A 26,817-nucleotide genomic window follows, 5' to 3' on the forward strand; every position below is an offset into this window, starting at 1 on the left:
TCTGTGTGATGCCAACGATATCATAGTTGTGTTTATTAACTAGCATTTCTAGGTCTTCCTGCTTATTCCCCATATTTCTCACATTAGTATACAGACATCTTAGATACTGATTTGATTTCCACCCTATGTTCTGTCATCTCGGAGTTCCAAAGAGGAAACAAGCATTTTCACCCCCAGATATGAAATATAACTTAAATGGAGACTGATTGTTTCACTGGATCCCCAGCCCTGCATTTCTCTGCTACTCCCTTTCCCAGCCTAGCTCCTGGTCTGGTTCTCGGGCCCAAAACTAAATTTATACACCCACCCACCCTATTTATCATTTAATTTGCTCAAATTTATAATTTTCCAGTCTAATGTATGGTAAGATTTCAATTTTAAGAGAATTATTAAATAAGGTCCCAGTGGAAGGTCAGTTAAGGTTGTGCACTGTAGTGCAGGTAGCTATTCTGTAGAATTCAGCTATTTGGATCAGGTTTAAACCTCACTAGAACTCTTTCGCTGATATTTTGATAATGAAATGGAAAGTAGCAGCATGAATAAAACAATCTAGGCTATTAACATGTATATAAACAAAGTTCAGGAAACAGCCCTTACCAATTAGGCTCATTCACTATCACTTGGGCAGTCAGGCAGTTATTGCAAGATCATAACACTTTGCTGTTCAAACAAAAAAAGATTTTATGACCATCCTCTAACTGAATTTTGCTCCTGCCACTTAATGCAGAACGTTACCTTTAAGAGAGACTTGCAGCTGGTATTGATAGGCAAAGAATAATTTGTCATCTATTCACATGGGTGCCAGTGATCCATGTGCAAACAAAGGTGGACAGATGCTTATTAGGGGAAAATAAGGCAACTGTCACCTAAATGTTAGTGAGCAAGAGAACTCAGATTATTTTTGCTTTGTGACATTTCTAGCAGGGTTCGGGTGTTAAAACAGTAAATGTTTATTGCAATAGGGTGAAACTTCACCATTCATAGATTCATAGATTCTAGGACTGGAAGGGACCTCAAGAGGTCATCGAGTCCAGTCCCCTGCCCGCATGGCAGGACCAAATACTATCTAGACCATCCCTGATAGACATTTATCTAACCTACTCTTAAATATCTCCAAAGATGGAGATTCCACAACCTCCCTAGACAATTTATTCCAGTGTTTAACCACCCTGACAGTTAGGAACTTTTTCCTAATGTCCAACCTAGACCTCCCTTGCTGCAGTTTAAGCCCAGTGCTTCTTGTTCTATCCTTAGAGGCTAAGGTGAACAAGTTTTCTCCCTCCTCATGACACCCTTTTAGATACCTGAAAACTGCTATCATGTCTCCTCTCAGTCTTCTCTTTTCCAAACTAAACAAACCCAATTCTTTCAGCCTTCCTTCATAGGTCATGTTCTCAAGACCTTTAATCATTCTTGTTGCTCTTCTCTGGACCCTCTCCAATTTCTCCACATCTTTCTTGAAATGTGGTGCCCATCATGTGTGATGAGAAATATATTGTCATTGATGAAGATAATGTACACTCAAAGTAACGGAGGCAAAGACCAGGAGTAGCAGGAGCTCAAGTAGTAGCTAACTTCGAAGGTGTCACCTGCCCATTTTATGGTCAGTTATTGCCTGGATATGACCTACATATGAGAGATAGTGTGGCCAAGATGCCCAAAGCTCACTTCTTTCATTGAGCTGGTTTCCTTTAAATTGTCAGGTTCTGTAACTAGTTTAACTCTTTAAGTGAAAAAGGATGCTGTATTGGCCTTATTCAAAAAGACTAGGAATCTTCAAAATTAAAAGCCAAGGAGATGCAAGTGGCCAATAGGGGACTTGGACTCTAGGGCCCCCGTTCAGCAAGGTCCTTAAGAATGTGCCTAAGTCAGCACATTAGTAGTGCCATTGAAGCTCATAAGCATATGTCTAACTCTAAGCACATGCTTAAATACCTAGATGAACTTTAATATTTCTAGAGGAAGCAAATTTGTGCCATAACCCTGCAGTATTATTTAATTCCTTTCAAATCACAAGCGGTCCAGCTGCTAATATTAACAGTACATACTTCCATGGAATTTGTAATTGAGGAGAATTGCAGTGGTACATTTATGTCAAGAAATATTCTGGGCTAGGGAGAGTCTAAGAGACTAATGTCTAAAATGCTGTGCAGGATAGAAGTAGCAAGTCATTTTGATCAAAAGGCCTTGGAAAGGACAGGAAGAATTTGAGATCTAATCAGGGCTTCCTTTAGGGGTGAGGAAAGAGACAGGAATGACCAGTCACCCAGCATGCATTCACTCTAAGTCATTGCTCCATGTTAAATCATGTGCATCTTCATTAGATGCACTAATATTAGCTTTTTGGTTCTTCGATATTCTTGTACTGATCTTCCTCAGAATAACTTACTATAGATATCTGTTTTTACTGCTTTGAACAATCCTTCATTGGAACTGTAGTTAATTTAAAACCAGATAAAAATACTTTCCATCTTTATCTGAACTACTCTCTGGATCTGCACTGTGCAATCACCTACAGAATCTCTAGGATACAGACATTAGTTATTACTAAGCAATAAGTGCTACAACAAGTGTTAAATCATGAAAAATTTATTATAGTTATATATATGAAGTTAAAAGTTTAGTCTGTTTTTGAACAAGCATTTTAGTTAGTCATGAACCTGCTAGTGTCAGTAGCTAAACAGATTAAATCTAAGATTAGTGTTTTGCCTTTATTTTGTAACTCACTATCAGTATGTATATACAGAATTCATTTTCCTGTTAGAATGCCAAAGTAGTCATTTTGCAACATTTACATTCCTCATATAAAATGTGTAATGTACATTTTCAGGTTGCTGCAGAGAGATATAAACATGTACAAAATAAACATTGTAGTTAACATACTTTGACCAGGTTTTTTATTAGCAACACATCAATAGCAGATGCACAAAAAATAAAGTCAGAATGATTTTAAAAACCTTTTGGACATTTGTGACCATTAATTTGTATTTAAAAACAGAAGAAATAAAGGCTTGTGTTTGGAGCCTTTTATGGGTCTCCAATAATAGTTATTTTTAATTAAAACCAAACAGTCAAACAACAAAAAATAATCAGACATACACCATGATCAGCCAGTTTGCGAACATCCATCTTGATCACAAATGGATAACAATGTAAAAAGAACACATTAGTTCACGGAGTATAAAATATTGCACAAGAGCAGTTTCTTTTGAAGAAAAGATTTCCCAAGTTTATGAATGGCAAAATGGTTATGCATTTAAAGAAATTATATATTTGCATTTTCTAAAACAAGGAACATTCAGTAATACTGTTAGAACAGTCATCCATCAACTTCTTCCCAATCTACTCTATGGTATGTCAGTGATGAAGATTTGGCAAAGGTAGAAGGCAAACAGTAAAGTGTGTGTATACATATATACATATATTATATATAAAATGTGTCAGACAAGCCACAATAGCTATCTAATCCAAGAGCTGGGCATCTTTAGTCATTAAAAGAAATCTGAAGTCTTAGATGCTAGTCACAGTGATGATCACACAGTAGTAGAGTAGGATTCCATTCTTTGCTGGTTCTTTTGCTTTGGAATAATCTTGTCCATATCCCCAGTGTCTAGAACACCTTCTTCAGTATCACTGTCACTGCTATCTACCACAGTTGGGGCCAAAGTCATCTGTCCAGTCCTTCTGTGTAAATGAAAATGGACCCTATCCTCCTGTATGGAGTTACTTATAAAATCTTCATCAGAAGAATGAAATGACTCATCATCTCCTATCAAATGGTTGACAATGTGAATCCCATCAAAAGTGGGTTGGTCGGAGAAGCCTTTCTGGCCTTTTAGGCATCTGATCTGTTAAAAACAAGAGTTAACATTTAATCACAGGTGAAGAGTCCAGCAATAGGAATAAAAACAACATGTTTGAGAAGTAAAGTATCCTTGACATTCAATGATTTCTAAATGCAAGCAGGACCAAGATTGCCAAGAGTTACTAGAGTTTGAATGTCCAAGAGGAGAAACTTTAGAAAGAGGTTGAGTGGGTACTCTGCACTTTTTGAAATCAGGCCCTTTAGGGTGTTTCAGGTTTGATACCAAAAAGCACTAATCGTACTCCTGAAAATTTTGAACTGTATGTACAAGTCCCGCTGGTTATTGAGGCTAAATCTTGTGTCTTTGAACATTCCCATTGAGAATATACTACAGCTGTGGGATTTCAGGTAGCCCTATTTATTACTGGACAGTCACTACTTTTCTGTATTATCTCAGGAAGGGTTTTTTGTGCTGGTCATCTAATTAGAAAAAACAAGGAGAAAAGCTTCTGTCAGGGGAGGTGGATGGGTGTGATTGCCAATGTTTTTTGGAAGAGCAAGTGAACAGCATTCAAGAGCAATATAAGTGGTTCTCTCCACCTTGAAAGATAAAGAGCATCAACCTCCAATGAACCACAGCATGAAGGTTTTAACCTGCATTCTTGCTCTGAAACTTACCTTTCCTCATAGTAGAACAGACTATTCTCAATTTTAAAGAGAAATGTCTTACAAAACAAAACTGGTTGGGGCACAGGTAAAGTGTACTTAATATTTGCTTTTCAAGTACACTAAACTATAGTGATAAGCTAGCTACTATGACCACAGGTTTAAAGCTACTCTGAAGGAAGAAAAAAACAAAAACAAAAAAAACCTTAATGCTGAGCAAGTCACATAACTTAGTGAGACTAATCTTAGCTGTTGGAAGAGGTCTGTGAGGTTAGTTCTTAGAATTCACCTAGATCAGTTTAGTCAGTCAATATTAAGGGGTCAGTTTGACAGCTGCAGAGACAGCACCACACTCAAAAACCATAGGGATGCAGAAAGGGCATAAAATTCCTTTGTAGAAACCTCCTGCGGCCATTTTGGGAGCTTAAAAGGCCATGTATGAAAATGCATCACATTTTGCTCTGCTAGACAAATAGTTGCTTGCAACACAAAGGCCGTAAGAATGGTGGAAGGGCAAAAATCTAAACACAGAGGCTCTGATTAGAAAGCCTGAATTATACAGAACATTAACAAGCCCAGTTTACGTTGCAGAGTTCTTGGGGGGCGGGGGGGGGGGGAATTCACCTCTGTGCACAGACCCATTTCAGTGTGGTGATGCTGCTGGCAGAGCAAAGAACAGGGAACTTCCACACTTGTTTGCAAAGGGGCTGGTGTTCTCCACAGAGAATGGCGCAGAGGGTGGGAACTGGGAGCAGGCAAAAATCTATGATTACTTCAGTGGCCTTAATATACCATGGAAATTGTGTGAAGGGGTTGCAGTCATTTCAGCCTTTAACCAAGAAAGTCTCCATGAAGTGCGGGGAGGGGGGGGGGAAAAGGCGCACGCCTAGGGTTGCAGAACATGTTGCAGACCTATGCCTGGGTTCCAGGTTTGAAGGTGGATTTCACCTCTTCAAAAAGAACAGGAGTACTTGTGGCACCTTAGAGACTAACAAATTTATTTGAGCATAAGCTTTCGTGGGCTACAGCCCACTTCTTCAGATGCATAGAATGGAACATATAGTAAGGAGATATATATACATACATACAAAGCATGAAACGCCTACATTTTACCTGCAGAGTCCACCTGTTGAGTGAAATTTGCCCACAAAGTCAGAACTTTTTGAGCGTGTGTATCTTGTGCTGTATTACAGTTATATCCCATGCTGTGTCAAATAATGTAAATAGATATATACATAGAACGGGGGCAGTATAATGTATTTGGAAAAAGTCATCAATTCATCTACCTCAGTGTTTCCCAAACTTGGGACGCCGCTTGTGTAGGGAAAGCCCCTGGCGGGCCGGGCCCGTTTGTTTACCTGCCACGTCCGCAGGTCCGGCTGATCGCGGCTCCCAATAGCTGCGGTTCGCTGCTCCAGGCCAATGGGAGCTGCTGGAAGCGGCATGAGCCGAGGGACATACTAGCTGCCGCTTCCCGCAGCCCCCATTGGCCTGGAGCAGCGAACCGCGGCTAGTGGAAGCCGCGATCGGCCGGACCTGCAGACGCGGCAGGTAAACAAACGGGCCCGGCCCGCCAGGGGCTTTCCCTACACAAGCGGTGTCCCAAGTTTGGAAAACACCGATCTACCTAGTTGTGAAAAAACTGATTCGTAAAGGCCTATCTGCACTTTAAGTGGCAGAATCCCATAACATGGATTGGACAAACCCAAACATTTCCAGTACTTAACTATGGTATTTCCAAAGCTAAATAGGACTAATAATGGAACACTGGGGGGGGGGGGGGGGACCCAGTCTACAGACTTGGTACATTGTAATAAGGCACATAATATATTGTGGCTGCACTGGTAGGCCACCGGTGCTTACTTCAGTTCTATTGCGAGGTTTGATTTCCAACAGTAACTGCCCTCAAGCACCAGAGACTTGAGCTACCGCTATCTGAACTCTATTTGCAGAAAGAAACCCCTGAACAAGCAAACTCATGCAGGGGTCAGTCATACATTTTGCTAAGATTGTGATAGCATGCCAGTTACATGCTTTTAAGTAGCAGCATCTGCAGGCACCTGTGTCTGGGTGACAGCCAACTGGGACCAGTTGGTAGAAAATATAGAAGTGGCCAAAACCTTGCTCCATCCCAAACCTTGAACTCGAGTCTGGATAAGCAGCCTCTCCTTAGGATCTTTCTATCCTCCAAAACTAGCCGATTCTGCATTGCGTATGAAGCAGTCACTTTAAAAAACCTGGCAGATAGCTTCACATCTTGGGGCTGCCATTCTGGATTCACTTCTTTGAGCAATCAACACGGTTTTGGAAGCTTCAAGTCCCAAAGCCGATTTGAACTTGTTAAAAATGTGAATGTTCCTATTTGACCCTAAATGACCTGAAGTGAAATGGCAGTGCACTAACCTACTGCAAAACCTGGACTTTTCCTCAATAGAAGAAGAAAAATTAGCAAGTTTTAATTGTAAAACAGAAAACATTCCAATACAATTTGTTGGTTTTTAACTGAAGAAAGTCAAAAATAATTTGACTTGTACTATCATTGAATTTCATTCTTTTCTAGAAAGGAGCGATTGTTAGAAAACTGAAATCCTTAAAAAAAACCCTACTGTTCAAGAGATAACCTTGAGGGTATCGCTGTCCAAAATTCAAGGCAGCGTGTAACACCAGCACTAAGGAAGTGCTTAGATACTTACTACTCAGTAGGCTTACGAGCTATAGGTCTGTAATGCTCATTACCAAAGCATACATTGCACAGATCCTCCAGTCCTTCCCTGTGCCCAGTGAATTTGCTATGGACTGAAGGCTTACTCGGTATGTGTAAAATTTAAAATTCAGCATGACATGCCTGTGCTCCGAGGGCATCAGATGCCACAGTAGTTGGTACCAATTTGAGAACCTAAATGGATAGTACCTTTTAATTTGAGGATCTACAGAATCTTAAAGCTCTTTACAAGTATTAGTGAACCGAGGCACAGCACATCTGACAGGTAAGCCATATTCTCTAGCTTATAATTTGGGAAAATGAAACAGATAGAAATTAAGTGATTTGTCAAGGTCACAAAGTGCAGGCAAGAGCCAGGAATAAAACCTAGGTTTTCCAGTCCCATCTGTGACCATAAGATTACTTCCTCTGGGAGGAAAGAGGGTTAGCCCTTCAAGGACAGCCCAGATTGAGTAGGGCTGGAGTTACATCGCTGGGGCATGGCACAGCCGTTGCCAGGCAGTGAAGCCCTTCTCTGTGAGGGAGGTCACCATTGGTTAAATCCCAGTCCTTCAAGTGCTGTGATTGGCTTTTCTGCCTAGAAAGGCATTAACAGGCCTCATTTTGATCTCTCTCCCCTGCTCCATTTCTAGAAGACTAGGTGGTTGCTTCATGCGGTGGTTCTGTGGGGACTCTGGCCTGATCAGGCTTGGGAATACAGCAGGCCTGGTAGACCCACAAACATTAGGAGGGAGGCCTTTAATAGCTCAAGGTGACAGTAGCTTTACCCCCACTTTCACTGCTGCCTAGAGAGACTGCCTATAGGAGACCAAAGTTGTAGCCACAGAACCAAAAAAGGACGGTCTCCATCTTTGCCCCCTCCGTGCCATTCACAAAGCTAGTTGCATCAAGAACAGAACCTCAGTAGCTGACAGTATTTGCTTACATAAGCCGTCTCATGTAAGAAGCCATGAATTAGAAACATTTTGAAAACAGAATGCATGCTTTGTGTTAACCACAGGAACGCACCGAGAGTTTATGATTATAAACACTGTCCAAGGCTAATGGAACTTACATTTATGAATTCAGAGCAGTTGAGGGAAGACAGGCATATAATATTAACAAATCGTGTCACTGGACTTTGGTAATATACTCTTACCTGAAGCTGACTGCCTCATCAAGCCATGCATGAAGGAAAGAGACAGCAAAGAGATTTTCAGGTTTTAGCACAATTCAGTTGTAGCAAATGAAGGGTGCAGATATAAGCGCACACAGATTATATTTTTAAGATACCCCCTTAATATCTCTTTGAAGCTATTAAGGAAATATCTCTAAACAACATTAGAATGTCAGCCTACAGTAAATTTTAAAAGGAAAAGATGCAATGAAAAAATGATAGATTAATATTGATACTGGTAAGATTGTGATAGATTATGGCACAGAAGGGAGGCAGTCATTTCTGTTTCTTTTGAAGACTTTAGAAACCACAGTTCTAAAGCAGTCAAGAACTGTACTTCATGTTCGACATAAAGATGCTTGCCTAGCAGAGTCAAGCCACTCAGTAGTGATTACTAATACCATTCTATAGTCTGGAAATGGGATCAAAGCATGGGCACTCTTTTGGTTCAAGGTAGGAAAACAGATTATTCATATTAAATCCATATAGGAAAAAAATCAATACTGGATTATGCAAATCTTATTACAACAGGAACAGTCTGAAGAAATCAAAGCCCTTTTTTGTTCTGGAACCTGAGTAAGATTTCCTGATTATAAAACAGACATGATTCAAAAGAAAACTAAACTGTTACTGAAACTATATTCTAACCACTACATCTAATTAGAGCAGAGAACGTCTAACATGGTAAGTGAAGATCGTAAGAGAATCTAACAGAAAGCTACCATTTTAGCAGCCTTATGAGGCAGATTTAGGCTTAAAAAAAACAAAAACAAAAAACAAACGAAAACCAATCAGATTCCATTCCATTTTTCCAGTGGAAAAAAACAACAGGCGGTTAAGTAAAAATGTAAGAGCTATCAAGTTAAATGCTATTTAAGTTAAGCATCAGTAAAAGCAACTTAATCTGAACACATAAAATTTTAAAAAGTTTCCTTAACTCTAACTTCCCATGGTGTCTAATGGATTCTGAATTCTTAGTTCTCATCAGACTCATGACTGTTGGCCTCTGCTCCTTGCTGAAAGTAAAATACCGTTTAAGATGGCAGTCCCAACCTAGAGACAGTCACAAAATAGAGATACTGAAACAGTGTCAGCTCTCTATAAAAATCCTCAACAACTCCTTTACTATACCTATTCTTTAAGTAAAGATTTAGCTTAAAGGAAATTTTGAGGTAAACATGGTACCTTAAATTGTCTAACCGTCAACAGGGAAACAGACTTAAGTCTCAATTAAAACTGAAGTTCTTCTCCTTAAAGGTGAACTATAATGCAGAAATACATTTCCACACCAAAACCCCCATAACTTTAAAATGAAGTTAAGGTTTCAGGCACATATCAACTCAGACCAGACATTTGCCCTTTCAAGGTTAGGCAAAGCAAATGTCAGAAACCCCAAGATGTTAAGGTTGCACTTCCACAATAAGCCACACACACTCAAACCACCACAACCTGAACTCTGCAGCAGGAATGAAGATAGACAAAAATCTCATAGTTGCAAACATGAATATCAGCAATCTATCACCTAAAACAGGTCTTCACAAATATGGGCAGTCATAACACTATGGTCCAAATGGGGTTCAATTCAATTCTCTATGCATTCCACTGCAGATTTAGTTTCCACGTATGTCAAGAAAATTAGGTTTCCCTTCTGTCACTGATCTTAGGGAGATAACTAATATTATGCTTCTGCCTTTTCAAACCTCAAAGAGCAACAGACAATCTTATTTGAAAGTTATCAATTATGTTAATTACTTTCAGGCAAACATTTTACTATAATTAAAAAGGACATCACTTTAACAGGACATCTTTCATTTTTACAGTAATTTGCAGGACAATTTTCACTCAAATGCAGGATCAAATGCAAAAATCAAGGACAGATGTTTGAGGAGAGTGGTACAACCGGTCCTTAAATCAAGACACTCCATAAATGAATCCAGCAATGCATATTGCACCTTTCCTCTATTAACTGACTTTCCATGTAAAGATACCAAATGAACAAATACTCTTAATACCAATTTAAAGGAAATTGTACAGTACTTTGATTCACTGCAAATACTACATGCTTGCAACTATATTGGACAGAGTTCAGGTTGTGGTTTTTATTTCAGTGACTGCATTTCCCGTTTAACTTACTTTTTAGTTAATATTAGCAGCTGCATCCTCAAGCCAGGATATTATGCCAGGAACTTTAACTTTAATCTTAAAGTTGGTGGGAATTTACTTAGTTTTTAAGATGGTCCCCCGGTCTGTGGGACAGGAGTCTTGTTCTTTCAAACTCCAGATGGTCCACAAGAAAGGAGACCCTACCACGCTGATCATAGGAGATGCTGAGGCAAGGGAATGTCCCCTTACTCTGCTTGCCAGTCTCCTACTAACCATGGTCCTGAAGCACTGTTCTGTGTAGAGTGTCCTAATATACCGGACTCCCTAACGTCTGCAAGACAAGAGTGCTATTCCTGCAAATGTTCAGGTCCTCAGGATCAGTGCGCCTTTCTCTCAGATTTGGAGAGTAGCTGCCCTCCTGTCCATTCCTAATGTTTGAAGGACTGGAGATCTTTTTCCAAGGTTCACAAGAAGGGCAGATATGGCTGGTAGAAGGATTTGGGGGGGAGGAGGAGGTGTCAGTAGAACCAAGGAAAACCACCCATAGAGTGGTTTGTGGGAATGAAGACTCCTTCCTTGTCTGCTCTACAGGAAAGCAGATTCCCCTTAGGAAGTAACAACCCTAGTAAGGCTTGTGGGGACTTTGGGTGGCTCAGAAATGCCCAGTGAGCTAAAGGGTTAGGAAAATTTGGTGCCACATGAGCTTTTTATGACTGGAGGCTCATCAGCCCCTCTTACCAAAGAATCTGAGGGGTTTTCCCCTTCTGCTGACTTCAGAAGTCCACACAAATGGGAGAGGGAGATGTGGCCTCCTGATATTCTCCCACCACTCGCCTCTTGCTTTCTCCCTATCTAGTCCCAGATTTTAAATCTGGGGAAAGAGTTAACTGCTTATGGGCTGTCTGAAGTCTGCATTGAGTAGAGATCCGCAATGAGCCTTAGGAGGCACTAGATCTCTGCTGGAGGAGTCCAATAACATATGTGACAGCTCTAACTAGGTCACTTTCAAACACATCCAAAAAACCCTAGTAGCTCTATTGTTAGGGTGTCCTTAAGGAACAATTTTGAGTCACTTCACATTTTCTACAAAAATTCTGTTTCAGCCCAAGATCTAACTTACTTATTGAGGATCTGATTTTTATAGCAGGGACCAACACTGGGCTTACAATACAAACTCTGTTATACCCTAAATATGTAGTACAGTTGTGCCGCTGCTCCATACAGTCTGTCCTTTACTACTTCCTGTTCAGGTATGAACAGCCTCTCTTTCCTGTCCAGAAACTTGAAACAAATTGTTTTATACAAACATTAGTAATTATCTGCATGTTGCTGGAGAACTGAAAAGAGATAGCGGTACCACAAAAAGCTAAAACCGGCGATTTTCCCAGCTGTCAGTTGATGGGGGAGGAGATGTGGAATAAAGGAAGGGAAGTGAAGACGTGATATTTGTAATGCATAAAAAAAAAAAAACAACGCAAAAATCAACACACAAAAACCAAAAGACCGACCAAGTAAAATATTTGGGGAAATTGAGGTAGCCATGACATCTCATAATAGAGAGGTAAAAAGCACAAAATCATTTCCCTACTCCACCCCGGTAATTAGCCTTAAACCAAATAAAAAAATCTTCACCTCATCCCATTTAACTTTATGTACATTTCTATTCTGCAGCACTAGGATTTTTTTCCTAGCACATGCTCAGATTCCAGCTATGGGATTTTCTATAGCTGACACCATGAACAGTAAGTGTAACTTTTTAAAAAGGGAAAACTGCAATGCAATACATAACATTTTAATCACAGATCTAATTGAAGAGTAGAATGAGTAAGTGTGTCTAAAAGCAAATAAGCAAACTAGAAGCTGCTGCATTGACAATCTGATGCATAGGTATTGTAGGTTAAAGACAGGAAACGCCTTGATCATGCATACTAATGCTGTGCAGCAGGAGACTTTCAAAACTTGTTTTCAAAACTTTTTGGGGTTAACCGTGAATAATACAGCACTAAACAGTGTTCTAAAAATACAGCTAAGGCAAAAATTACATTTCTTGTCTCTTGTAAGCATTAAAATGCTGAACTGCATTTTTTTATTTCAAACTTACTTCCTAGCAGAGGGTTCAGTCTGAGCGATCAGTGAAACAGAAGCTCCCATTGGCCCCCATTTACACTGGCCTTTAAACAGAGTTTGGCAACAAGCTTTGAACATTTGCCCAGCTTAGCTGTTTGGCTGGTTAGTGTGGCCAGAGCCAAGTAGTTTAAAGACTGCATTCAGGCCCAAATTAATACATTTGGGAAGTTAATTGGAACTCAAGGCTGGCATTCTTGGAGTGAGAACCCAGCATCATCCACCATGAATGAGATACTCAGTGACAGGCATTTCTAAAAAACAATGAACATTCATTTTAAGAGACATTTAGTAAATAGAACCAACTGGCTAAACAACTAGGCCCTTTAAGAATGGGAAGTACAGACCGTTATCTACTAGCATATTCTAACTGAGGATTTTATAATGCCACTATCACCATAGTACCGAGGCACCTTCCACCTAAAACAGATTGGCAGTTATAGAATCAGAAATGTAGGGCTGGAAGGGACTTCAAGAAGTCATAGTCCATTCCCCTGCCCTCAGGTAGAACCAAGACCAGCCCTCACAGCCCTTTGTCTAATCTATTCTGAAATACCTCCAATGACTAGGATGCTACAACCTACCTTAACAAAGTCTCTAGAGGACTTCATAGGGTGTCTGGCTGTTCTCTCCTTTTGGGGGTATAAAATGGTTTCTGGAGTAGAGTTTGTTTGGGGACGGGGGGGGGGGGAGGGGAAGAGTGGCAAGGGGCAGATAGAAAGTGCTAGCATTGTGTCATTCTCATTATGTCAGAAAGCCCCCCCCCAAAAGAGGAAGGCTTTACAGCATTTCCTCAAGGTGGGAAGACTCTGGATTTGTTTAATTCCTTCTGGAAGTTTGTTCCATAGCCAGATCCCCTTGACTAAGACTAGTGTGTCCTAGCACTCCCATGTTTCATGCTGGGCTTAGTGATCTGTACTATCCCAGAGGAACACGACCGCCTTATTGGTTCATTGAATGAAATTCAGTTTTTCATGTACCCGGGGCTTGATCCATTAATTGCTTTGGCAGTTAGGAAAAAAACAACAACAACAACAACAACAACTTTGAACTGCAACAAACTGAATGGGAGCCAGTATGACACTAGAGCTTGAGTTGCTGTGAACACATCAAGCCCGTAACATGGAGGCAACAGACATTCTGAAGCAGCTGGAGCCTGTGCACTGTTTCCACATTCAGCTTCCTATCAACATGACAGGTTCTCTTTAAAAATGCAAAGATGCTCTGTATTGAGATAATTTCAGTTTACTTGTGAACAGTGGGAGTGAAAAGGGTAACAGTGATAATGGAACTGCAACCATGATGAATGGTAAAGATATGCAGTTAACCCCTTAGGCCTGTGATTACCAGTGTGATAACCATTGCTAACTGCTCAATTCTCCAATTTCTGAAGGATGATCCAAAAGTAATTTTCTTTTCTAAACTACCAATTTGAAACAAATGCATAGTGATAACAGTGGAATACAAACTGAAATACGAATACAAAATGAACTTTGCTGCCCATATCACTAGACAGTTCAAACCATAGCAACGCGTCATAAGCGAACAGCAAAACAGTAGCAACAAGTTTCCAAGATTGAGTCATTTCAGGCTTATTTTTATAGCACCTATTTAGTACATTTGGCCTTTTCATTTTGTATTCTCAGGTTCTGGAAATCAGTCTTGAAATAAAGAATGCTTTCCAGTGGCTGTACAGATGATGGCAGGAATCATGCAATTGTCTGTACATTAATTAAAAACATGACATTTTATGTAAATTTTAATGCATTAAAAAAAAAATCTCATCTCCAGTTGCCTTCTAGTTTTGTATTTCAGATTGTTCTGCATTTGTTTTTACAACTATGAATACGAGATTTTTTTTTTTTTTTTTTTTTATAGAAAGTGGTTTTAAAGCTTTATCAGTTATCAAGGGCTCAAGAGCCAAAAGGAAACAAGATGCTAACTGTGTGCTCTGTATCAGCTTTACCAAAGCCTAGGCTGCTGTATTGTAAACGTGACAAAGATTAAAACTAGCGACAAATGTTCAGACCAGAAGGTTTCCAGTGAATCAGAACAGGAAACCAATAAAGCGATCAATGGGAGGTCATGACTTCTTGATCACTGCACTACATGGCTGAAAACTATGGTTTTGATCTAGTGCCATATAATCTAATTAAACTTTGAAATTCTATAGCAAATATATGATTGAAATAGTAGCAAAACAGTGTTGAGAAAGATATACTTTACTTTTAACCTGCCCCTATTCATAAAAAAGTATCTGGTCATTACAAACCAAATTTAGTTCATTAATTTTCCTAAAATCTGAAAAAATCTGTTGTAATAAAACAATGACTTTAAAAAAGTTTTCAGCTGACCTAGCCCTGGGAAGGTGCTATAAAGTAACTAGTTGGTAGGTGGAAAGAAAATTCCCAGAATCTTTTCCTACAAGAGGTTCTAATGCAAGTGTTTATTTGAAGTAAGGAAATGGCAACAACAACAACAAAAAAAAAATGAGGAGTACGTGTGGCACCTTAGAGACTAACAAATTTGGGCATAAGCTTTCTGGGCTAAAGCCCAAATATTTTAGAACAGCATTATGACCACACTGCAAGTGCTGTGACACTTTGACCAGGGAACTATCTAAACATCTCTACTCCCTCTTCCTGATAGCTGGCACCTATAAATAAAATTACTGAAACCTCAAGTATTAACCAGAAGGTACTGGTTGGCACAGAGGCTGAGTATGTACATGTTATGGGCATAAATACTGCTGTTACAAGAAACGATCACTTCACACTTTTGCTGTCTTTTTAAAGCCAGAGTTAACCCTGTATTCTTAAATTGGCTAGGACACAATTGCTTCCTACCCCAAATAAGAGTTCTACCCACCATGGTCGCATCACTATGATCACGGCCAATCAGAATTTTAGGAGAGTAACTGAGAGGATTCTTTGGGATAGGAGAGCAAGCATACATCATTCAGTGGTGTGCAGCCTCACTGCCCTCAGCTTTTTGCTAAAGTGGAACCCTGCTGTTGGTGCTGGGATATGTTGTACAGTTGCCAACGTCTCATGTATGTTTTACGTTATGTTTTACAAGGGAAAACTGCTCAAATAAACTAGGTTAACTGGGCCTACTAGTCACTGGAAGGTTGTGTACATTCCGGTGAATTATAAACACTTTCAAAGGGGTAGCCGTGTTAGTCTGGATCTGTAAAAGCAGCAAAGAGTCCTGTGGCACCTTATAGACTAACAGACATATTGGAGCATGAGCTTTCGTGGGTGAATACCCACTGGAAGAAGTGGGTATTCACCCACGAAAGCTCATGCTCCAATACGTCTGTTAGTCTATAAGGTGCCACAGGACACTGCTGTATAAACACTTTGTGATCTCTGCCACAACCCCATGAAAATTGGAAGTTAACTTTTTTTTTTTAAATAAACACCCCTGCCCACCTCTACTCCTTCCTTCCACCCCACTCCCAAGAGAATTCATGCAGAAAGTTTAGGTGACTTGACTAAGGCAAAAGAAGGAATCAGTATTAATGGTAGCATTAGAATGCAGGACTCTCAAATTCTTAGACCCATGCTTAGTTCACAAGACCATGTGGCTTCATGCCATTGAGTTGCCTTTATTTGTGGTCAGACCACAGTGACTAGTTATGGGAGATGGCTCAGCTGCAGGAGGGATTTTACAGTAGCCCTAATGACGGCAGCAGCCTCGGCAGTACCACTCTCTACTGAGCTATACACACACAAGAGTCTGTAAAAACTGGGGAGTAGAAAGCTCACAACTGGAGTAGGCCTAATTGGTGGAAAGTGGGTAAAGGTTCATAAGTTGTCCCAATGGACTGTTACATAGAATTGTTTTTAAAAAAGATGCAAAAAGGAAACAAAGATGGACTTAATTTAAACAAAGGTCTACTGATACCACTTAAGGAGTGTGTTAAGATCATATTTGGTAAACAAGAGGAGTGTGGAACCAAAATTTAGGCCTAATTGGTGGAGAAAATCATGAGAGGATGGGCTATTCTGCCGATCACCCTTTTGTGGCCCTTAAAGAGAAACTCTGAAGTGAAAAGGGGCAGGACTATCACCATTACTACAGGCACAGCAGAAGCATTTCTCATTGTAACACCCAGATTTCAGCACACCACTGGCAATACCTAACCATCAGTGCTGCAAGGATCCCAGCCAGATACAAGTAAGATCAAGGTCTTCTCCCTTGTCCTCCTTTCTGCCCTTCCCCCACCACCGTTTTCCTCTGGTCCCAACTCTGCTGGCTTTTCACTTGATCCTGATATCAATTGTAGTAATCGCAGCAGCATAACAAGATGAGAAAGCCCATCTAGCTCTGCTCAGCCTAAGAAGAACCAATGAGGGAAAGGAACCTGACCAGACCAACCAAATGTTGCCCCTAACTAGGGAGGTGAGGCAGGGTCCAGAAGAATAACTATCCTGGACAACCTGCCAACCCAAAGCATCCTTCCATGATGGAATAACCCAAAATCAACAAAAGCCTCATTTCACCCATATTTTACTATCCTCTCTTCCCCTCCCCCCCCCCCCCCACACACTTTTGGTGTTTGTTCTGTTGAAAGTAGAAAAGTGACTAATCAATCATTCCCAACTCAAAACTGAACAGAACAAATCCTTTCTTCCCCACCAAGGGCTGCTTGATTGAATCAGAGACGAACCAATATTCCTCTCTAAAAAGAGACTGATTGAGTAAGATTTTGATTGATTAACAATTTGGGTTTCAATGCTTTAGCCTTGTTTTGATTCTTTACCTTGCGTGTCTCAACCAATAATATTCTAACCTTTGACATGTCCTAGTTTGTTTGCCAAGGTATAAGCAGGCATCTGTACTTGGAACCCTGAATTTGTTTAAAAAAAACAACAACTGTTAATGCTGTACAGTGACAGGGGCATGTTACCACCTTTGACTATTTGGGCCCATATAGTCCATCAACAGTAATAAAACAGGTCCCCTTTTCCTCCCCGCAAAACAAAGCAAAAATCAATGGATATTGGGCCGTGGTTTCCCTGGATACCAAAAAGGACCACCTTGGGATCCATAGATAGTACAAAGAATAATCTGATATTCGGAGGAGTCGGTAAGAAAATTTTAACCCCAGATATTCACATTAGTTTACATCGTATTAGGATTTCAAGGGTCTTTTTGCATTTTTTTCCCCTTGCATGGTGAAATCCATGATTCTCCTTCGTATTTCTCTGCTCTCACTGTTTTGGATGGGGAGGAATGGTAGAAAGCCATGGGCCCAAATCCCAGCTAGGTGTAAAGCTACCATAAATGGTATACTTCACAACTTGGATCTGTACTTTAGAGGTAGGAAGTGAGCCCTATCAATCCCTACTGAAGGATCAAGTTAGGAAGACCTGAATAGTGATGTTGCAATTTGAGCTGCAGCACTCTCTCATTGCCCCTTGGTTGGGAAGATAGAAAACTAACTTGAGATGCAGCCTCCTGAAATCACTATTCAGGTCCTCCAAGAATATGCTGAGAACACCAATCAGAAGGGGGCAGTGAGGAATTCAATCTAAATTTTTTTTTTATAAAGCGAAAATTACTACAAAGTTCTTTAATTTTAAAGCAATTTGCAAAACAATAAGAGGCCAGTGTTTTGCTACGTCTAAATACTAGTCTAAAAAGTGTTGTGTTGCTTATTAAGATGACTGAGCAGCCTGCTCAGAAAACACAGTTTTAAAATTTGTGTTTTTGACTTGTAAATTACAAAGTGTCCTCACCTTATCAACTTTCAGACTGCTGTCTTGAGCAAAACAGAGGAAGCTCAAAATACAGCAGAAATTTAAGACGATGGTTTCAATTTAGCAATATTATGCTAAGAACATGTAATACTGTAACAAATGGCACTTGTCATGCATTTACAACACACATAACGAACTCCCTCCATTAGATGCTGTCCCTCAGTGAAGGAGGAATATTAGCAGAGTGCTATCTGGAAGTATACACTGCTTCTGTCTATCTTTAACTGTTCAACAGCTAAAAAAATTTCTGTATCTGTGGCTGTTAATTCAGAAAGCCATATAAAAAAAACAGTAAAGAAAAATATTAATAAGAGAACTACATCTCCCAGAAATGACAGTCAGTGGATAAAGGGTTTGTGAAAGTGGGACTTTGTACTTAAGCTATAGCATTCCTATATCAGCTTTAGAGGAGTCTTCAGAGGGAACAACTGATGTTAAATGGAACAAGATTAATTTTTAAAGGTAATCTGTGTGCCAAAAAAAGGGTTTACCAGAAAATATTTTACAACCTACACAATCATGACAATTCCTCAGTACTTTTCCTTAACTCATTCAGTAAGTAGCTCCATGTTAAATTGATGAGAACCCAGTTTGGTTTTTTTAACATTACATTTTTTGCATTATATAACCCACAGGACTGTATCTTCTCTTCTGCATGTACACAGCGTCTACGATGCAGAAGAGAACTGCAATATGCACAAGAATTCAGATGTTTTTTGACTTGCCAAGATAGCGTTGATAGTCCCCAATATACAATACTCAAGGACTGGTGTACTCCCCTGCAAAGTGGACCTAGATTCCTCAGCTCTCTGATGTGGTAGATTGAAAAGTCTGTGGCTACTTCATTTCAAAGTTAAAAAAAGGAGGCTTCTAAAAATAAAACAAGCACATTAAACTTGTGTTTTACTATTAAATCTAATCTGAAATTGCCAGCAGTGAAACAGTTAATGTTGGCACCTAAACTGACATCTTTACATTTCAGTCACATTGAGATTAACAGAGCAGTCTATACTGCTCCAGTACATGGTTTCATGTGTCTGCAGACTCAGGAAGAGACCACCACATCAGTTTATACTGCTCACATTTGTAAGGTTTTCCTTCAACCATGAGGAACAGAAGGTATTTTTTGTAAAGAAACGTTAGATTCAGGAGCATAATTCCAAGGCAGACTCTGTGGCCATAGTTACATAGTACAGAGCCCTGATTATTATGGAATCAACCTTAGTTTTTCTGCCAAGTGTACCTTAGATGCCAATTTGTGTTAATGATGATGTGAACATCTAAGACCACTAACTTTCATAAATACAGTGTCTTAGTTCTACAGTAAGGCTTTTGCCTCAATTATCTGGTTATGTCAAAAGCAGACAAGTACTAAAATTCCCAGCTTCAAAATACATGATTTCAGCAAGGGCAGAATAAGAGTTAGAGACAGAACTATAATACTGCTTCTTCATCTTTGGTTTATTGTTTAGAGAATGGGACACTATCTACACCTTCGACCTTGGTAACAATCTTTATAATTATCTAGTTTGTAAAATGTCCCTGATTCTCAAGGACATAAAACTAAAGGGCACAGTTACTAAAGAACAAAACTTTTAAAATGCATTTTTATACACACACAGTAGACAAAGCTGCAGTGTTAGATTGGGTGCTTGCAAACCACATGACCTCACGAATGCTATCTTATCACATCACAGGTTCCTCAGACTGACCACAACCACTTAAATCAGACTCCGCCAGCATAGAGGCTCTATCTTTGACATGTACTAGTAAAGCAACAGCATTTTTAGCTGGCCAGCAGCCTTGCAAGAGCTCTGCTTGTGGGAGGGCAAATCTGATGGTCTCTTGTCCAACTGTGTTTGCAAGATATGGTACAAGAAAAGCACATGATTTATTGCACTATAAACTTCAACCACAAGTTGAAATGCTTACTCTTTGTAAATCTGAGGGTTAACATATTTCCTTTTAGTGACAGCATTTGTTATCGAGCAGAAAAACATTTAAACGCAGCCACTTATTTTGGAAGCATTCATCTATAGTAAACAAAAAAAATCAAACAATGAACATTAAATTATATTTAGAAGGTGAATACTTAATGCAAACAAATTTTACTTGGTTTTGTTTAGAAACATTAACTGGAATCTTAAGCGTTGTTAAAAAGATTGTAACAGTCCAAACTTAGATACTATAGTAATGGGTGCAAATTTACAGATTACTGAAAAAAACATTGAAAACAAGAACTGGACCAATATCACTGTGCCTGGTGAGGGGCTGATAATCTTATGACAATGGCAGTGAAGAAACTAGAACTGCCAGGAGACATGCATGCAAAGCTGACAGCATACATCTACTGTACACATCCCAGGGTGCCCAAAATTACAAACCAACCAACCAACCTTGTATAATATACAAGGCAAGTAGTATAGCCAAATGTCATCTTCAATGGAAGGGAGATTCAATCAGTGAGACCGATCATCTAGGCTGACATTCATTTACAGCAGTACGTAGACTGAGAACATATTACGGGGTAACTTTTTACCTATACCTATCCTATCTCATAGAACTGGAAGGGACCTTGAAAGGTCATTGAGTCCAGTCCCCTGCCTTCACTAGCAGGACCAAGTACTGATTTTGCCCCAGAGATCCCTAAGTGGCCCCCTCAAGGATTGAACTCACAACCCTGGGTTCAGCAGGCCAGTGCTCAAACCACTGAGCTATCCCTCCCCGGACTTATTATACTCCTGTGATGTTCCCCTCTGGTGTTGTCTGGGCCAGTGATCTGCTAGGTCACACCAATCCTTGACTCTGGGAGCCAGCCTTACCCTGCTCTGCTGTAGAACCCCCACTCCAGGGCTGTTCATGCACAGCCTCTGGCATGTAAGCTGCTCCCAGTTACTTGCAAGCAAATGACACTAGCCAATATTCTCTGATCCCAGAAACAACCTTAGGCCTTGGCTACACTGGCGGTGTACAGCGCTGCAACTTGCTGCGCTCAGGGGTGTGAAAAAACACCCCCGAGCGCAGCGAGTGCAGCGCTGTAAAGCGCCAGTTTAATCAGAGCCTGCAGCGCTGCATGCTCGCTCGCAGCGCTGCAAGCTATTCCCCTCAGAGAGGCGGAGTACATACAGCGCTGCAAGAGCTCTCTCGCAGCACTGGCGGCACGACTACACTCGCGCTTCACAGCGCTGCTGCGGCAGCGCTGTGAAGTCCCGAGTGTAGCCAAGGCCCTAGGAACCTCTGTCTTGCAGTGTCCAGTTATATAAGCTTGCAGAGTCCAGTGGGTATAAGTTTGTCAATTTAACAAAGAAATTGATATGTACCAGGCTTGTTATCCCAAGGGGAGCCTCTGACACACTTCATACCAAACACACTGCTTCAGGTAGAACAAACAAACAGATTAGCTATAAAGATTGACTTATACATTTGGAAAATTGAATTAAAAGCGAAACCCATTCTAAGCTGATCTTAACACTTTCAATGTCCTTAAAAACGGAGATGCTTCTCACCACAGGCTGGCTGGTTACTTTTCAGTCAGGCTCTCTCCTTTGATCAGCGTTTCAGTGGCTTGGTGGTGGTGGTGGTGTCTGTAGATGTAGGTGGAAGAGAGAGAGAGAGCGCATGGCAAAATGTCTCTCCCTTTTATCATGTCCTTTCTTTCCTCTTGGCTTTGCCCTCCCCCCCCCCCCCCCAAAATCAGGGGAGCATTACCTCATCACAGTCCCAAACTGACCAAAGGAAGGGGGTGACTCCCTGGAGGGTCTAACAGATTTTTGTTGCTGCCTAAGCCAGTGTCCATTGTTCCTGTGAGGCTGGGCTGGATTTGTCCCATCCATGCCCTGATAAGGTGTGAACTGCCTCTCTGTTCTTGGAGAGTTTTTGCATGGGCCTGCTTTAAGCCATGAGGATACATTTTCAGCCTCAGAACTATATACATGAAATTATAACCTATAACCGTACTATAACATTACTGTAACACTTACTAGAACATCACTATAACAACCATGCTCAGTGCATTATGAGCCTTCCAAAGACACCCAACATGACAAACTGCATTGGATACCACACAATTATTTTATAAAGATGAACATGGGGGTGTAGGGTGTTCCCCTGAGGTACAGAGCATCACAACTCCCTATACAGGCTGTGAGGCTAGTATCTTGGGCTTTTGTTTCCAAGGTATCTAAATGCCATTGATAAACCAAATCCAGTACCATCCCAATAGCAATTGCCTGCATTGCTTGATCTATCTACAAGCCAAGAAATACAAGGCAAATAATACTTTACATGTGGCACAAGCTGAAACCTTCTTTCTAATAGGCTGGAGTTGCTAGATTCCACTTTTCAAGGCAGAAAATATTCAAAGCTTCATAAAATATTTATTTAAATATTAGTGTATACAGTTTACTTCTAGCATTAATTATATAGATTCAGAGAGTTTAAGGCCAGAAGGAACAATTAAATAATCTAGTATAACCTCTTGTATAACAGAGGCCATTAAGTTTCACCATGATCTGTGTAGTGCACCAATACATAGTAGTTTCTTTAATCCTTTACACTGATGTTCTTAGTTTAATTTTCCTTCATTGCTTCCTTGATTAGCTCTCCAGGTTTCCATTCCTGCAACTAAAGTTACAAGATGTCCCCTTATCCACAGCTTTACCATATCCCAGATTACTCCTTTTGTCATATCTTATGCATTATTTATCCCCAAAGTAATTACTTAAAGGGTCTTGAATTTTATTTACACAAGCAGAATCTTTTAAAAGCACGGTATTTAATCTCCCACTTTTATGTCTGTTTTCATTAAGCCAATCTTAAAAGTGTTAGATCAACAGGAATATGATCTGACCAAGAGATAATACCTATATCAGAATGTTACTGACTGCATTAGGTTCTTAGAATATAATATCAGATCAATTTTAGGATGAACTGCACACCAGTGGGAGTAGAAAGTAATAAATGGAGGGGTCACTAGTTCTCCAAACGCAAAAATCTTAAGTTTTTCAGATATTGAAAATGAGAATTTTTTTTTAAAAACTACCTTCATCTACACTATGATTAGTGTACAGTTAGTCTACAATTAGAGAGTCTCCCTCTAAAAATCATTTCACCAAGTTATTTTCTAAGAACTCACTAAAACAGTCTATTCAACTCTGATTAGGGGAACAATGTTCTAACTGTCGTATCTTTTTCCTGAAAGCTTTTTTATAATAAAATTCCATTCCATCATTCAGTTAGAAAGACTTTAAAAATTAAAATACGTTTTGTTTTTGCTAATGAGAAGAGTGCTTGATTTCATGCTCACTTCTAAATGTTTTCCTATCCTATGTTTTCATTTCCACGGAAAGAACTAGCATAGATGGAAGTATGGAACATTTGCTCTATTATTGGACAGACAGATAGCCTGAGATGTTTTCCTCGCCAAGGGCTGTCTTCATATTACTCCTTTTCCACGGTTCTGTACATAAAATGTGTTGCTAATGAGTATATATTTTTAATAACTTGGAACAGAATGGCACAGACAGCATGACTTCCATTTTTATGAGAACCCATGTAGAATATGTTGAAGACTCTGGAGAATTAGAACTTTTTTTTTTTTTTGGAGGGGCTATATGGGGTGTCTTCCAATTGGTGCCGACAGAGCAGCATTAAAAGTCATTCACTTTGGGCCTTGACAGGTTGTACTAATGTTGTGGTAATAGCTAGACAAAGTGAGGTGGTAAGTAACCCTCCATTCTTGGGGCCACACGCTGTTTGCAGAGAATGCTTTCTCAATAAGTAGAACAAATTTGAGGAACAGGAAAAAGGTCATCTCAAGAAACAGTGTTTCAGAATCATTTACCTTTCTTCAGTTACCCTCTCCAGTACCTTATTTCTGGATTATTAACCTTTGCTTTAAGAAGTTTAGTTGAATTCTTCATTTGCTCATTAGTTTTGTTTTTGCTAGGAATGCCCAAGACAGAAAATCCCATAGCGTCTACATTTCCAAGAATAGTGCATTCAAATTTAAGAACATGGATTTATCTCCAGTAGCTCATCTGTGTTCCTACAAAATACACTATTAGCAGGACCTGCAAAGTCTTCAACCTGGAAGCCTTTCTTCGCCTAGGAATAAAGATCAAGAAATTGCCTCGACACACACACTTTTGCTACCTATAAGGTTCAAGGTTGTCGAGTGACTTCTTGCTTCCAAAAATATAACTGCATTGAAATGAATGGGGGATGTAAAGCTTTAAAAATATAATATCTATTTTTAGAAAAGATGCAAAAAATTCCTTTATTATATGTAAAAACAACCAAACTAATTTCAGTAAGTGGTGTTAAACTGCTCTCCAGTTAAGAACAAGTACTGGATACCTACAACAGCCTAAGGAAGTTGTTTTGTTTTGTAAGAAATTAAGTCTTTAAAGAGGTGTTTCCAACATTAATGTTCACTATCAACCACAGCGGATGTAAAATTGCTAGCTGTCTTCAGTGAAATCCTGGAGTCATGAACTTAAGCTTCAGGGCTGGAGTAGGGGGTCTTTAGCTTATCTCACTGTGTCTCCTAAGTTAAAATTTGTACAACATATAGGTGAAAAAAACCCGCACGACTAACTGACAACAGCTTCAGAATGATGCCTTGACAGCAAGACCACGCAGTGTCCCCATTATTATTGCTGCGTAAGCTTCTAAATACATGCAATTCTGCATAACATTCTAAAAAGCCTAGCACTCATTTGTACATTGTGGCAATGAATGGGGGGAGGTGCAGAGCTCCTAGGCATGCAGACATCATGCCTGCTGCTACGTTCCTTTTTATAGTACAGCTTGCTACCCCCATGCAGCCAGCCAACTTTGTGGGCCAGTACAGATGCGGGGCATGGTCATGCTTTCTCTGGAACATTATGCACCCATAAAGAAGTAGTAACAGCAAGTCTGTCTGGCTCCCCCATGTAAACTTGCATATAGGCCAGGCATAATCTGCCTCAGCGTGAAACTAGCCATAAGAATAAAACTAATTGCTCCATTTAAGATACTGCATTAGTATACACAAAAGCTGGCATTTTCTACTGTGTAAGAGATTGCATTAATTAAAAACAGCAAAATAAAGCATTTGCACTACTGCATTAGTATAAATTCCTTGTGTAATATTTTTAGCTAACAACAATTTCACAAAGTTTTAAGCAGTTCAGTCCTAAATCACAAAACCTGTAAAACTAGAAACCACTATTCTTAAACCTTGCTTCTGTCTCCAAAGGTATCTTGTGGTCTGTCAGTGTAGTTTGCGGGCAAGCATGTCAATGCTAATCTTTTGTACCACTCCTGTAATCTAGGTAACACATTTAAACCTTGCAACATCCAACAGGAAGCAGACACAGCTGCTGTGTAATACATACAAAGTGACTAAGTATACAGAGGTAGTGCATAAAACACTCCCAGGACTAAGGTAGTTTATAAATCATTTAATTCCATTCAGTTTGAATTAAGAGTGAACAAGAGAGGTAGCAAGAACCATTAAACACTGGTCAACATGTACACAGTGTAGTGTCTATGTAATTTTATGCTGGACTGGGTAACAGGATCCAGCTCTAGATAGGTACTCTGCTGGTTTTCCTTAAGCCCTCAACTTTACTAAGTTGCTCAGATAAACCTATTATAACCTACTCTTTTCATGCATCATTTCTTAAGTAGTTCATTTGTTAAGTACTATACACCGAAGGAAGCAACAGTTGCTGATATCAGGATTTCCTCTTTAGGGCAGGAAGAAAATGGAAGCTTTTTACAGACAGGAGTGGCTTGGATCAAGGAGAATGGCAATGGGATTACATTGGTGAACAGATGTCTAATAGGCAAATCAAGAGGATACTAACAGCTCTGACGGAAGCTCGGTTCAGCCTTCCTGTCTGAATTAGTGACAACGTCCAAAATGCCACCAGATTTTTACACGATCCCAACCTTCAAATCTTTAAGGAGAAAATTTATAAAATTGGTGACCAATGAAGTGACTTAATCAGTAAGGTTAGAAGTATCCCACAGCCATCTGATATTGTAAATTTAGATGACTTTCACAGTACCAGTGCTTCAAGCTATTTTAAAATATTTTTAAAAAGTGGAAGCCCTGGAGTCTTTGCTTTTGATTTCCTTCTACTATCCAGAGTCCATTCCTGCAGCTGTGTTGGTTATCTAGAAGATAGTGATATTCTGTACTTCAGCTGTCTGTTGCTGGAGTTTAAAGGGGTAGCTGTCTGATGCACAACAGAGTTAATGCTTGGCAATGTGCTTTTACTAGAAATATCAAGTAAAATTATTAATGGAGGAAGCTTTTACATTAGAGATTGGTGAATGATTTCTAGACAAGTGAACTCCGTTTTAGTAGCAAAATTTTAGTTGCTGTGAAGAACTTAAGGGTGATTTGAACTATATTCAACATTTTTATTATAATGATCAGTATTGCATCTTTTCAACTGCTGAGTTAGTGCAGGGAGAGAAC

The 26,817-nt window shown here is 39.8% G+C and overlaps 1 protein-coding gene across 4 annotated transcripts in view; it reads right to left on the bottom strand.

Annotated features, from left to right (window-relative positions):
- Positions 1-3,533: 3,533 nt before the first annotated feature.
- EVI5 (ecotropic viral integration site 5) overlaps positions 3,534-26,817 on the bottom strand; it is a 108,608-nt gene continuing 85,324 nt past the window's right edge. For all 4 annotated transcript variants that reach the window (XM_065409159.1, XM_065409158.1, XM_065409157.1 and 1 more), the window contains one exon: positions 3,534-3,848. In XM_065409159.1, the coding sequence (XP_065265231.1) occupies positions 3,534-3,848 (315 nt within the window). The remainder of the gene's footprint in view (positions 3,849-26,817) is intronic.

This window comes from Emys orbicularis, chromosome 8, assembly GCF_028017835.1.
Source record: "Emys orbicularis isolate rEmyOrb1 chromosome 8, rEmyOrb1.hap1, whole genome shotgun sequence".
Lineage (NCBI taxonomy): Eukaryota > Metazoa > Chordata > Testudines > Emydidae > Emys > Emys orbicularis.